This window comes from Phalaenopsis equestris, unplaced genomic scaffold (genome assembly GCF_001263595.1).
Source record: "Phalaenopsis equestris unplaced genomic scaffold, ASM126359v1 Scaffold000421, whole genome shotgun sequence".
NCBI lineage: Eukaryota > Viridiplantae > Streptophyta > Magnoliopsida > Asparagales > Orchidaceae > Phalaenopsis > Phalaenopsis equestris.
Window position 1 is genome coordinate 490,108 of NW_018164862.1, and position 15,068 is coordinate 505,175.

Sequence of the window (15,068 nt, forward strand, 5' to 3'; positions counted from 1 at the left end):
ATTGTGGCCTCCTTGTGTCGTTTTTGGTGGTGCTTTTACTACTCCTACCTGAAATCTGCAGTTTGGGCTCACTGTGTTGGTGTGGGTTGTTGCTTTGTTGTCCCCACTCGAAATCAGTTTGTTGGGTTCTTTTATGTTGAGATTGGTGTTCCTCTTATCTGCCTTTACCCCTAATTTGCTGACCTTAGGGTGGGTTTAAATGTTTTAATTCTCGTGGTTTGGGAAATTGAGTATCTTATTTGAGAGCCGATTTGCTTGATGTTAGGAAGAAGTTTCAATGCCCAGTTCTTTGGGCTGAATTTACTGCAATGCAAGGCCTTTTTGATATTTGTTGGGAGAGTTTAGTTGCAATTTGGGCCCCTTTCGAAGTGCGGCTTTTGAGAAGGTTTGGATTGAATTGGGAGCAACTTGGAATCTTTTAAAATGTGTCTTTTAGAAATGTTTTTGGCTAGCAATTGGAACATTTCGATACATTTCTTTTGGATTTGTTACATCGACATTTTGGAAAAGAGTTAGCAATTGATAAGTGTGCTCATTTTGTTATTTATTTGAGATGTTCTATTGGGTGAATATTTGAGGCTAATCCTACCGTTTTGGCTTCTTCCTTATACTAGTTTTAAAGGTGGGTTAGTCCTCTTCATTTTTTTCATTTATTTCTTTTTGGTTCTTTTTCCTTGCTTCTTGGTTTGGTTTTAGGTGCTTATGACTGAAGCATAAGCGCGCATATATAGATGTGGCTATATATAAGAACCATCAAGCAAGGTCGTAAGTTGAACGATTTTTTTTTGGTTAAAAGGTCGTGATGACAAATGCATCAGGTGATAGAGCAAAATAATATCACATCCTACGACATCGGAACCCATCCCATGAACCCGATAAAAATGTAGGATGACAATATTATTCATCGACACTAGACTAGCAAGGACCATTACCTTTTTAGACTGCTGGCGGTCCTAGCCCGACAATGTGATCTGTGATCGACTTGTGGATCGACTTGTGGACAATTAAATTTTTAAAGTACAATGATAAGAACAGATGCGATATTTACAAAATATTTTGACTACTAAAATAGATATACATTTTTCTTATACACATGAAGCCTATATGCATGCCAAAATATAAACTTTAAGTAATACAATCCGATTGTCCACTTGTCAATTACCTGTACCGGGCTAAGGATTGCCCTCATAAGATTGTATTGTTGTAAATTTCTAATTGAATGTCAGACTCTATACATACGAATGACTGATGGTTGTTTTCGAAGTCCCCCGAAAATAACTAAATCTGAGCCTACCCGACCCGAATGCTTACGGTTTTCTTTTTTTCCTCAGATTTTTTGTACGTTTCCTACGGTTTTATTGGAGTCTTTGTAGATCACTCGTAATTTTCTTTAGGTTTTCCTTGTATTTTCAATGGTTTTCTTCGAGTTACTGTGGGTCATTTGTGGCTTTCCTTGAGATTTTCAGGTGATGTTTTTGTTATTTATTCCTATTTATATAAACACATGTTTGCCACCTGTTAAATTTTCCACTAAACTCGTTTACTTTCACCTGCAACACCAACCCCATTTACAGGAGCAACAAACCCGTCAGGTATAGGTTTAGTTTATATTTACTGTATTCTATTGTCTGTACTGCACATTGTACTGCCTTTCTTTACTTACCACACTTTAGTGCACATACATATAGTTCATGCTTGCGACGTCACTGTTTATTGTTTACTGCGCTTTGTAGCATGTTTTTTTTATTATTTATGTTACTTCTACAGACTTACAGGGGCCTTTAGGATAGAGGACAGTAGGACACCCGGTTTATGAGGCACCCTATGGCGAGTCACTGATCAAACAACTGTATATTTATACACACAAAAATCCTGAACCTATGACCGATATGTTAAGGAGCTTGGAGTATCCTTTCCAGAAAGCAGAACAAGGAAGCGAGCGGACGGAGGGCGATGATTGAGACCACAACAGCGAAGCGGAGGACGATCTTCAATTGGAATTTTCATAGAATAAATAAAAAACTCATAGGACTTCGAGGTAGTCCACTTAATGCGACATAAATCCTCACTTCCGTTTTAGGCCTCTGCACCACTCTATTGTGCATTATAAGTCCTAATTCTATTTAGAATTCTGAGGTCTTCGTTCGGTATGATGTAAATCGTTCTATCTTCCTAGGCCATTAACACGATTGGGTATCGTGCAAACGTAAGTCTTAAATAATAAAATTGACAAGAGGAAACATCAAATAACATCTCTTGAAAATTAAAGCCTAATATTAGGATAGGTGGGAAGTCACTGGGGATCCCCCTCGGATCTGTGGCATCCGCTACCTTATTTGACTCCAGAAAATAATTGTTCATATTTTGAGCTCTTTCCTTTTGATTTTATTATATTCATCCTTGGAAACTTAAAATTTGAAATCTTGAAGACATAACCACTGATCTTGTCACATAAACTAGACATATTGAATGAACTAAGTTCTTTGGTGAGGCAGTCAGTTACTTGCTCTCCAGTGACTACATGACTTAGCTTCAATAGATCGTTATTCAGCTTTTCCTTGATGAATAATCTATCAATATCCACATGTTTAGTTCTATCGCGTTGCACCGAGTTGTTGGCAATGCTGATTTTTTGCCTTATTGTCATACCACAACTTTATTTGAGTTCCTTGGTCCACCTTGAGCTTGACCAACAAAGCTCTCAACCACATCATCTCGATAATTCCCAAGGTCATGGCCCTGTACCATGCTTCTGTCGTTGACCTCACTACTACAAAATATTTCTTGCTCTTCCCAGAGACCAAGTTGCCCCCTACATACATACAACATCCTGAAGTGGATCTTTTGTCATTTGCACAACTCACTCTGTCAACGCACAAAAGTTCTTAATGTTTACATGCCCATTTTTTCTAAAGATCAAACTCTTACTTGGTGCACTCCTCAGGTACCTCAGAATCTGATACGCAACATCCATATAGCCTTTCCTTGAATCATGCATGTAGCGGCTCACCACGCATATTGCAAAAGAGATGTTGGATCCAGTGTGACACAAATAGATCAGACGAGTCGCTAATCTCTGGTACCTCTCACGATAAAACGATTCTCTTGCCTTTGCACTCAATTGACCTTCTGGTCAATTAGAGAGATTGAAGGTTTGCATCCTAGCATGTCTGTTTCGTGAGGAGATCCAACACATACTTTCTCTGGGACAAGACCATCCCCTTAAGTACACAAGCCACTTCAATCCCAAGGAAGTATCTGAGCAATCCAAGATCTTTTGCCTCAAATTCATTGTTCAATATTACCTTTAGTTGGACAATCTGCGTCTCATCATCAACAGTGATAATGATTCCATCAACATACACAATAAATATAGTGGTGTGGCCATCATGTTTTCGAAATAAAATCATATGGCTTGCATTGATTTGTTGATATCTTATGTCCATCATAGTCTTTCTAAACTAATCAAACTAGGCTCTAGTAGACAATTTCAAGCCATATAGTGACTTCTGAACCTTGGCCACTATTTGGACTGTACCGAATCCTGGTGGTATCTCCATACAAACCTCATGCAGGAACTCACCATGAAGATATACATTTTTTATATTGAGTTGTTGTAACAATCACCCACCATTCACTGCAAGAGAAGCCAATGTCTTCACAATGCTCATCTTTTCTACTAATGCAAATGTTTCATCATAGTCAATGTCATATGTCCAACTGTACCCTTCCGACACCACACATGCTTAGTACCGCTCCACCTTCCCTTCTAAAATTTACTTTACTGTGAAAGTCCACTTGCACTCAACTGTTTTTTTCCCCGCTGGTACTGACACTATCTTCCAAGTTCGATTTTTATCAAGAACCCTAAGCTCTTCATGCATATAGTCGCTTTCTACTTCAGATCCTTTTTAACAACCTGTCAACACTTGGATCTAGAGACAGTGTCCAAATATGCAGTAAATGCTCCATGTAAATGTGATATGTTAGAATATTAAACAAAGTTAGTAAATTCATGCTCGACTTAAAACAATCGGGAGGATGTCTCGCACTGTTGCGAGAGGTCCTCCATAAAGTTGGGGGGTTAGGAGAAGAAAGAGGAAGAATCATATCACATAGGAGTTCTGAGTCGGAGATGGATGGTGCAGATGTCTCAATAGTCGTGGAAGACCTGAACAAGGGTCTAGCTGATACAAGTGGCACTACAAGCATCATTCCCTAATTTTACTTCATTCTCAGTGTATAAACCCTTAGATTACTGTTAGCCTGAATCCCACCACATCTGGGTTAGCCATACTCATTTTTCAATTCCTCGACAAATTCATCCCACATCAATAGATAAAACATTGCCTCACACGCACCACTCTCTCATGATTACTACTCATCCCGACTTGCCTCATATCTCTGGTATCTGATGAGTCATCAAATGGTGAGGTCACCTTTTGGGTGGAGTACAGTTTAAATTCTCTAAATGACACATTCATGCTTACAAAGAGTCTATTCTTTATCGGGCTCCAACAGACATACTCCTTTTAGGTAGCAGAACAACCTATAAATACACATTTCACAGTTCTGGAATCCAACTTTCTTACTGATGATTTGTTATCATTCACAAAACATACACATCCAAACACCTTTAATAGGAGAATCTCGTTATTATCTCCTTTTAACAGCTGACAATGAGACTTCCAATCCAACACCCTCGACAACATCTTATTGATCAATTTAGCAGCTATCAAAACTGCTTGCCCCCATAAGTGTTTTGGGACATTCATTGCGGTCATCATAAGTTGGGCAACCTCTAGAAGAAGTTTATTATTTCTCTTTGCTGCTCTATTTTTTGTGTCGGTGCGTATGGATATGTGGCTTGATGTTACATCCCTTCGGCTGACAATTATTCCCTTAATGTTTTGTTGGTACACTCGGTCCCACTATTAGATCTCAATATCTTTACGATTGCACCATATTGAGTCTGGATTGCCTTATCGAAGTAGTTAAAGCAAACAAACACAACACTCTTACTTTTCATCAAATATAACTAAGTAATATTTGATCCATTCTAATATTTGAGGGCCCTATTTTTCAAGTTCTATGAATGGTTATTGATATTTTGTAACTTTTATTGATTGTTTTTCTCAATAAAAGTTACAAAATATCAATAACCATTCATAGAACTTGAAAAATAGGGCCCTCAAATATTAGAATGGATCAAATCAAAAACACTAGAACTCCTATTCTTATAACTAATATAAGAGCTCCTAGTAAGCTTGTCAAACTCACAAGCATCACAAAAAAAAAATTGTTTATTTATCTTTTCATTCAAAGAACACAACCAGCTCAAAAAACTAAAACAAGAATGTCACATGCGTGTGTGATGAAGCAACAACACATCATCTACACTCCTCCCAAATTCTCCTACTCCATCACTCTTTACCATGGATGTCAAAGCTAAGTCCACCCCCTCCCGATCCAAGTACTAAAGTTCACTATGCCATGTTCCAGTCTCAAGTGTCTGAACCTCTCTTTCTCTTAGAAGACTATCTTAGAAATATCAAAAGATACAACACATTTTAGTTGGGGAATAATTACACTAATTGATAAACGGTTTACTGAAAAAGAAGAATGCAAAATATTAGACAGTAATATAATATGTATCGCTCACTGTACCCTTACCAACTACAGACTGTGTTGTACCATCAACAGTCAAGGTACTACTAGGCTATTATAGGAAGAAACAATCTAGCAGCACATGTCACATGTTGAGATTTGCCGGAATCTACTATCCACTCCTATGATCTCATGATGGAAATAGAGGTAAGAGCATGTGTATTACAAGTATCTTTGTTAGAGTGAGCATAAGTGATAATGTTACCCTTTGATGATGATTGGTAGGAAGCATCCTCAGCCCCATCTCCTATTGCTTTTTGTTTCCTCTTCAACAGCTCTAGACGCTCATGATCCTCATTGGTAAATACAAAACGTTTCTCCCTCCTCTGCTACTATCAAACTTGCTCGGTAGCCCCCTTTTCCACCTTTTAGATCACCACGACCTCCACCTTGTCCATGTCCACGTTTCTCTTTCCTTAGGTGGCCTAGAATAGGTCTTGCTCAGATGCCCAACTTCACCACAGTTGTAGCACTTGTGTGTCTCTCTATGGTTATCATACCTGAGCTCAAGACAACCAAAGTTGATCGCGCACCCAAAAGTCCACTCAGCTAAGAGTATAGTTTCATGCGACTCTTCTCCTGTATTATTGCAGCAATGGCCTCATCCAGTGAAAGGAAAGTCGCCTGAGCTAGGAGGATTGATCTCTGATCAAAGGCCAAATTCAGATAGGACAAAAACTGCATAGTCTTCATTTGTTTAAGGATATCCCCTTTCTTGCACTCTGGATTACCACAACTCAACATGGCTGAGAAGTGAACAAGATCTTCCCACAACCGCTCCAAATCTATGGCGTATTCTTGAAACGATCTATCAACTTGTACCACTGCTTCTATCTCATGTTGAACCTGCAACACTCTCATGTGGTTCTCTGTTCCAACAAATCTTTTTCATCTTTGCTTTGATGTCCCTCGCTTTTTTAATGTCATCTACTGATGAAGCAATTGATGAAACCATCGAGTTGAGAAGGCAGGTGTGAAGTAAAGTGTGTGTGGTCCTCCACTCATAGTCCTCAGCACTATTACCCTCTGGCTCAACTTGGACTCCTGTCAGATATCCCTCTAGTATCTTCCCTACTAGAGCAGCCTCGATCCAACGTGACCATCTTAAATATGTGGTCGATCAGTCAAGTTTTAGATCCACAGGAGGGAGATTTAACTTCACCTACGTCGGCGCACGTGCTGAGGTAGTGGCACCCGTGAAGACGTAGCTCGCTATATGATCCAGATCAAGACCTTCATAACCTCAGGATCTCTGTTCCGCAGATACTCCAATCATTTACCTCTTGAACCATCTCCTTCTCCTGACATCCTCAATCACAATGACCCAAGTCTAGATCCAAGTCTAAATATTTTCAGCTCGATTCAGTGAATATGGTATGGGGTACAACATATCACAGGTTATGCACTAGTTGATCTCAGTCGTTGATCTGTAATCACCTAAGATTTATTGTAACTGAGAGACACTCAAACTCCTCCATATATACTGTTTGTTATAAATGAAAATGGAATATGAATACAAAGATTATTTCCCTACCTTTCTAGAATGCTCTATTATGCTTCATATTCCTCATATTTAGTCCTTTACAGAGTTGTAATCTTCTTCTGAAGATTCCACTAGCAACGGATAAAATTATGTAATCCCTACCTTTCTTTCTTCTGAAGATTCCACTAGCAACGGATAAAATTATGTAATCCCTACCTTTCTAGCATCTCATCTCTTCACCACAGCAAATCATCGATCACCATGTAAAGAGATATCAGAAGCCTTAATAGAGCAGAGTTATTTCAAAGGTTGGTTTATAACACAAAAGAAAAAAGATCCAAAGATTGAAGCTGCTGAAGATTGTCTCCAGAGTCCATATAAAAAGAAGGCCCTTCAAGTGACAATGATTGCACAACAAATTCATATATTGGAAATATTCTTAACTTTTGAAACTTGGGTGAATTCAGCTTCATGCAATGTGGCTTAAAAGTCTCAATTAAGGATGCTTTTGAAAAGGTCTTCTAATGTGCTAACGAGAGGCATTCCAAAAATCAGATAGCTGCTTGAGAGGATTAGACTGATTTCCAAGGCAAGTGCCAAGAGTACACTCAAGTTCAAGTAGAAACTAAATGAAGATCGAGAGTGTGTTTGTAGATTATCATTCCATCAAATATCAGATTAATGCTGGAATAACCAATATAACCATTAGGAATATTCAATTTTTTCTAACCTTTAGAAACAGAAAGTAGGGCGCGGCGTTGGCTTACCGCAAAAATATACTGTAGCTGCTACAGTACCACGGAAAATTATTTTGCTCAAGGTGCCGAAATATCCTCATTTTCCTTTCTTATGCTTTATTTCATAATATCCCTAATTCCTTTGTAGTCATTTCTTATATATGTGTTGTGTTAGGATTTGGGAATCAAGTTTCTGTGTGTTTTGTATCGGGACAGCAGCAGACATCCTTCTTCCCTTCGAGAGCTGTTTCCTTGGGTTCCAAATTGTGCTTCGATTGTATTTTGATTTCCACATAGTGATTTATCATTCTCCCATCGCATCTCGCAGCTCTGCATTGTCCTTCCAGGACAGCAGCTACCCCCAGGAAAACAGCTTTTGCTGTTTTTTTCACTGCAGGCCTCCCATTGCAGCCCTTCTTGCTTGTAGCCCTCGTCCCGAAGACCTGCCCCTTGCTGCGCTGCAGCCCTCCAGCTATGCCACTTCGCTATCATCACCCAGAAAACAGTAAATTTATTGTTTTCCTATTGTCCCCTGGCTGTTCCAGCCTTTCTTACCGCGCCTCGCCGCTCCGCTCACCACCTCACCTGTTGCCCTTGCTGACCCAGCATTCCGCCTCGCTGCCAACGCAATTCTAGCCCCTCTGGCTGTCTCAACTACCAACAACCCTATTTCAGCCATCTACATTTGCTCCCTAGCCACCTAGCTGACCTCCACCACCCATGTGTCGAGCCCTAACATTCGTTTCGTATTTGTAGTAATTTCCTTTTCTAGTGTCTTGACTGTAACCGCCTATTTATTTTCGGTAACAATATATGTTTTTCTAATGTAGTTTGGGTTACAACTGGTATTATTTGGTATCAGAGCTAGCATAACCCTAGTCCTATTCTAGATTTTCGTAGCATCCGCCCCAACACAAGCCAACTCCAAAAAATTCCAAGCCAACTCCAAAAAATTCCAAGCCAACTCCAAAAAATTGTTTTTCCTACCACCTACCAAACCATAGCCAAATTTTGACCTAGCCCTAATTTCCTTTTGCTAATTTTTAAAATAAAAAACCCCAAATTAAATTTTCTACACCTTCAATTAGTCTAATGCCCCTTTCACCTCTCAACTCTAACCCCTAGCGATGCCATGCCACCAAGGAAAAGCATGCCCGAGACTACCCGGGAAAAGAAACAAGTGATCCACCGATTTGAGCAGAAGCTTGCGGACATTGAGGATGAAACCTAAAGGGAGATTACCCTCGACCGTGATCTGGAGAGTCGAAGGGGAGAACAGGAGAACATGAAAAAGAAGCAACAGATAAAATGCCAGCTCCTACAAGCTTACCATAAACATAAGGTTCACACTCTAGCTTAGAAGTGGAGAGACCATATCACTGAGCGGCAATCGCATCTTACAGGCGGTGCTCAACCTCGGGTCTTACAACCAGCTGGCACCCAAGAGAACATCCAAGTTGATCCCATTAGAACGAAAGTTGAGCTGAAATAGAGAACAGGTGAAACCAATCCGCATCCATAATTTGTCTTAGCCAGGAAGTGTTGCAAGTGCCACGGATTTGGGCATGTTGAATCAAATTGCACAGCCAGGTGGGGTGATCAGTTTCACTGGGCAACATTCTTGAAATAATGGGTAATGACACAGTAGATACTGAAGACGGTGATGACACAAAAGGGGAGGACCAGCTTTCAGTTGAGGAGGAAAAGATGCACATAGTTCCAACTGAGCCCGTGGGAGAGATTCCAACAAATGTCATGGTGAGCTTCCCAGGCAGTCCTGAGCATAAAGAACTGACACCAAAGGATGACAACCAAAGATAAAAGAAATCCATACCATTCAGATATATAGACTCCTTCCTAAATTGTCCCTACGGAGAGAGGTCTAGTACGACAGAAAAAGGGCCTTTTGTGTCACGTCGGGAAGAATATATAGATGTTAGATTCAATTTAGCAGTGCACCCACCATCAGATGTCGAGATAGAAGGGATGAACCCCCATCATTGAAATATGTTTATTAGGAGCTTAATGGGAAAGGAAATTCTTCAATGGGATCCAGGTCCTATCAGTGGAGAAGAGGTCTCTCCTGAGTGGTTGTTAGTGAGAGTGGTGCAACATGTCACAGATTTCACCCAAGGGTTGCTTTCTCCTCACATATTGATTTATTAACCACATAGATGGTTTCAGACTTCATGACTCGAGAGTTAACATTGCATGAACATACATCTATATGCAACTCCAAATCATGATGTGCCAAAAGAGAATGCATATTTATTCCATCAAGGTGTGTTGTGGAATGACAACACTAACATGATTAACCTACTGGATGATTACAATATCTTTGCAACCTTCAACATGGCAGACTTGACTCTGTGCTACAAGGAATTAGAAGCTTCAACGAATGAACTCGAAGCTTCCTAAATCTCAAAAAATTAACGCGGGAGCTTACCAGAAAAAAAAAATATATCTGTAGCTCCTACAATACCACGAAAAATGAGATCGTAGAAGGTACCGAAATAATCACGTATTACTTTCTTATGCTTTATTTCATATTATATTTAATTCCTTTATAGTCAATTTCTATATATGTGTTATATTAGGATTTGAAAGTCAGTTTTAAGTGTTTTTTGTATCGAGACAGCCGTTGGTGTTTTTTTTTCCCCTTCAAGGGTTGTATCCACGGGTTCCAAGTGATGTTTCGGTTGTATCTTGGTTTCCAGGTGGTGATTTATCCTTCCCTCATCACACCCAGACGCTCCATGTCATCCTTCCCTACTGCAGCCGCCCCCAGGACAGCAACTTTTGTTGTTTTTCACCACAGTCTTCTCATTCCAGCTCTTCTTGCTCGCGGCGCTCATCCAAGACAGCCTCCCATTCGTTGTCGTCATCCAAAAAACAATAAACCTATTATTTTCCTGTTGTCCCGTGGTTGTTCCAGCCTTTTCCTGCTGCGCCTCGCTGCTCCCTCACCACCTCCTCTGCTGCCCTTGCTTTCCCAGCATTTCGCTTTGCTGCCTGCGCGATTCCAAGCCCTCCTTTGGCTGTCCCAACCACCTACAACCGCATTTCAGCCATCTATCATTGCTCCCCAACCACCTAGCCGACCTCCACCACCCATAAGTCGAGCCCTAGTGTAAGTTCGTGTCATTTTTGTTGTAATTTCCCTTTCTAACATGTTTATTGTAACAACTTAGTTGTTTCTAGTAACAATATTTATTTTTCTATAATGATTTGGATGAACTCCGGTACCACAAAGATTTTCCTTAATAACATTTTGTATATCATCACACCACTACCAAATCTCCTAATCAAGGTTATAACTATTTTTAAACTCTTCTAAAATTTCTAAAACAAACTTCTTAATGAAACCAACAACATTATTCTGCATCAAATTTGGCTCAACAAAAGAAATCAATTTGCAAACTATCTTTAAATATGAACATATTTTTTGCATTTCAAATTCCACCACCTTATCATAGAGAGAAAATAATCATGAATAACTAGTACTCTGTGTTAATTGGTCCTAGGCAGCCTTTGTAATATTTGTAAAAGAATTTTTCTTTTCTTCTATAATGAAAAAGCCTTGATTTTCCACGTTTGCAAGTTATTAAGTGTTTTTTTCTCATTCCTGAAAATTATTGCTATTTAAGATACATACATTGAATAGGTAATTGAGGATAATTTTCTCTACTCTTTGCTTTGTGCAGTTTTTTTTAAATTTATTTATTAAGAAAAAACACCGCCAAAAGCTAATTGAATGCATTTGCTAAAGAAACTTATAAATGTCAGGCTACAAAAAACCGCTCTATAAACATGATTACATATAAAAAAAAACTTCTTAACAAATGAAACTTTTTTATGGTTGGGTGCACAAAATAATCAACAATAATAAGCTCCCGTGCTGCAATAGCTCATTTTGTTATTTATGACTTTATATTGAAGAATTTCACGTCGGTCTAGGTTAAAAATGACAAAGGTTACATGACGAGACTTACATAGAAGTAAAAAAGATGCAAAGATGAAAGGCACATTTTATAATAAGCCAGAAAAAAAGGGAGGATGGTGCTCCTAATTGGCAGGAAAAATAGAAGGGTGAGAGGATATTGTACCGAATTTGTGGATGAAACGGCGCATGTGTATTTGCTTGGGCAGGGGTATATTTTGGGTAGACCTCTCTTATTTGGCTAAATATAAAATTTGATGTTGCAATTTCCAGTTTCATTGGACTAGAAGTTTTAAGACAGAACAAAGATTAATTTAGAATGCCATTGATTCCCTGAATGAAAAATGCACTACAAAAATAGCTTGCTTATTGAAACTACAAATAGCACATGCAGTTGTTTTGAAGCAGTACAAGAATAAGAAAGAGCTAAAAGTGCATAAGGAACCACAATTGACTTGAGGACCATCAGGAAAATTGTTGATAAAATGGGTAGTATTTTACCAAAAGTGCCTGATTTTCTGGGTTTATGTCATCCAAAAATACTCTACGGTGCAGCCTCTCCTGCTCAATCTGAGTTTTTTTTGCCAAAATTTTGCGCATATCAGCTACAATGTTCTGAATAGTAAAGGGAAAAAAAATTTTTAACACTTCCCACTCAAGGGAGAATAAAAAGGAAAATTGAATTCTTAGAAATTAGTATAAACCAGTTATATAAGTAACGTTTATGAAACGCAAGGAGAATTTAGTGCAGTTCTTACACTAATTTTATTAGCATCCAAGTGGCTGATTGCAAGATGGGTTTTTATACGCCAATGAGTCTTCTGACTAAGATTTCTAACAACAGTAACTGTGAATTTGTGGCTAGGAATATGAACTGCTTCACGGTCATCACCTCTTATAACAGTTGGAGACCACCAACCAACATGCTGCAAAGGTTTATAAACATCAAATATAGTCTAAGCTAAACCATAAAAGAGACAAATTAAATATTGCGTTCTTGACTCAGCTAAACAGTAATTCATTTATAAATAAGTACTTCAACCGAAGAAAGTAATAAAAAAAGAACAGAACATGATGTTGATTAACCTGCAACTACAATATAATGCAATGTTTGAATGTATATGCAGCAGATAGTTCGTTTTGGAAGTAATGATGACGGTTGCAAATTGCATGCTTCATCAAAAATTTTAATTTACAGTAACCAACCTCAACAGTTCCGGAAACTTCATAGCCCTGGATCTTTGTTTGGATCCAGTCATTTATAATAAATGGGCGTGTGGCATGAATCATGACACTTGACAAAAAGTTGGTGAATATCTACATCACAAAATTATCCATATAGAGAAATGTTGAATATCCAACACAAAGGAAGATGATGTTTCTACGATACAACACCTCACGTCCGGCTAGGGTCAGTAATACTGTTCCTAAACCTCCAGCTGTTAGCCATTTTTGGGTTGAAAACCCCAGTAATTCCATAAACAGAGAAAACGCAGCAATCCACACAGCAGTGTACACAGCTCTCCAAGCAAATTGGAAACCCATCTGCATATAATGTGCTGAATTTATTAAATTAAGTTCAAGCTAGCATCAACAGTGGATCAACTAAGTTTAACATCAATATGTAGGTGTACTGAACAAAGCCACATACGGTTAAAAATAAAGAGACAAGCAGCCAGAGAAGAGAAAAACCATGATTGGGTATTATCCAGCGAGCAAGTAACTCCATATATCTTGAGAAAAAAAATGAGTGCAAGATCAACTGTAATTTGCAGAGGTGATGCCGCAAGAAAATAGGATTTATCTTAGAATTTACACACACACACACAATATATATATATATATATATATATATTTGGTTTAGAATGAACTTTACGGAGTAATGGCTCTCTTATTGTATTGGATGATGATATCTTAAAAACATTTATAAATTGTTAATTCGATGCTCACTTTGGAGCTAGTAGATGCTATCTAAAACTTCATCTGATTGTCTATTCTTGCCTTTGTATTCTAGGCACTTAGGCCGAGTCATAAAAAAAAGTAGAAATAGAGCCCAGATTTAAATTAAGTAATATTAATCATATTGAAAGAGTCATTAAAATAATCAATAAGAAATACCCATAAGAAAAACTAAGAAAAATTATTTTGACAATATGTTAATTCTAACCATGTATTGTTAACTTGTATATCTAAGCATGCGGATAATCAAAAGGAAATGATGACAATGTTATGGAAGATGGAGTACCACCAAATGTTATTGTAAATACTAATGATCTTGCTCAAATGATGACAATCAAAACTCAATGTCTCAATCTAATGGGACTAACAATAGCATCTGAATGGAAGGTCTACGAATTTCTCCCCGACCTCCTTACATATGCTATTTTCAACAGTTTGGATTTGTTTCCCACTATGCCCTTCTTTTATTGGGATAAGCAGAATATCATTCACATTGCAATGATGATTGGCCAACCACTTTAGATGGATGCTTACATAAGGATATGGGGAAGATTTTCTTATGCTCAGGCTTGTGCTCGGCTTGATCTTTCCCATAAATTGCCTATGGAAGTTTGGATTCAAGGCCTATTTAGTATGAGAGCATTACTTAGCTGTGTTTCAAGTTTGGCATAATTGGGCACAAAGCTCCTCAATGAAAACCCCAATCTGAGGGGCAAGAGGAAAGAGCAGATTAGGTGGGGGTTCCTAGCCACCAACAACATGAAGTTAGAACTTCCTCTCTCAGCCATGGTCCTGGTTTGCATGAAGAAGCCTCACATGCTACTTCTACGACTAATGCAGTCCACCACGAAATGGAGAGGGATTTACCTGTTGGCACGGAAGACGCCACAACCATGGCAATGGCCGAACCCCAAGGGGATTTGGAGACTTAAGGCCCTTCTAGAGATGGAGATTATGAACCTTGAGCCATTGTCACACGAAGGGTCTGTTTTGGGCAGTTGTAGCATATTAATAAGCTGCTGATAAGTTGCAGCAGATAAGTTATTAAGCAGCAGCTGGTCGGGATAAGTTGGTTAGCCGTTTGGTTTGTGTTGTTGGAAAGCAACTATTTTGCAGTTGTTTCTAGATAAATGACTATTCTATCTATGTGCAGTAATGTTGTTTGCAACTGAACTATCATAACAATATATTTGATACTTGAGAAACAAAAAACCACTTCATAGTTGATAAAAAATAAGATATACACCCCACTTAACAGTATCAAGATTGCTAAAAAAAGAAA

General features: G+C 38.6%; 1 protein-coding gene across 1 annotated transcript in view; it reads right to left on the reverse strand.

Annotated features, from left to right (window-relative positions):
* LOC110027265 (mechanosensitive ion channel protein 3, chloroplastic-like) overlaps positions 1-15,068 on the reverse strand; it is a 63,668-nt gene that overhangs the window by 13,477 nt on the left and 35,123 nt on the right. The window contains 4 exon segments of the mRNA XM_020728614.1: positions 12,329-12,442; positions 12,586-12,753; positions 13,034-13,144; positions 13,223-13,372. Coding sequence (XP_020584273.1) covers positions 12,329-12,442; positions 12,586-12,753; positions 13,034-13,144; positions 13,223-13,372 — 543 coding nt within the window.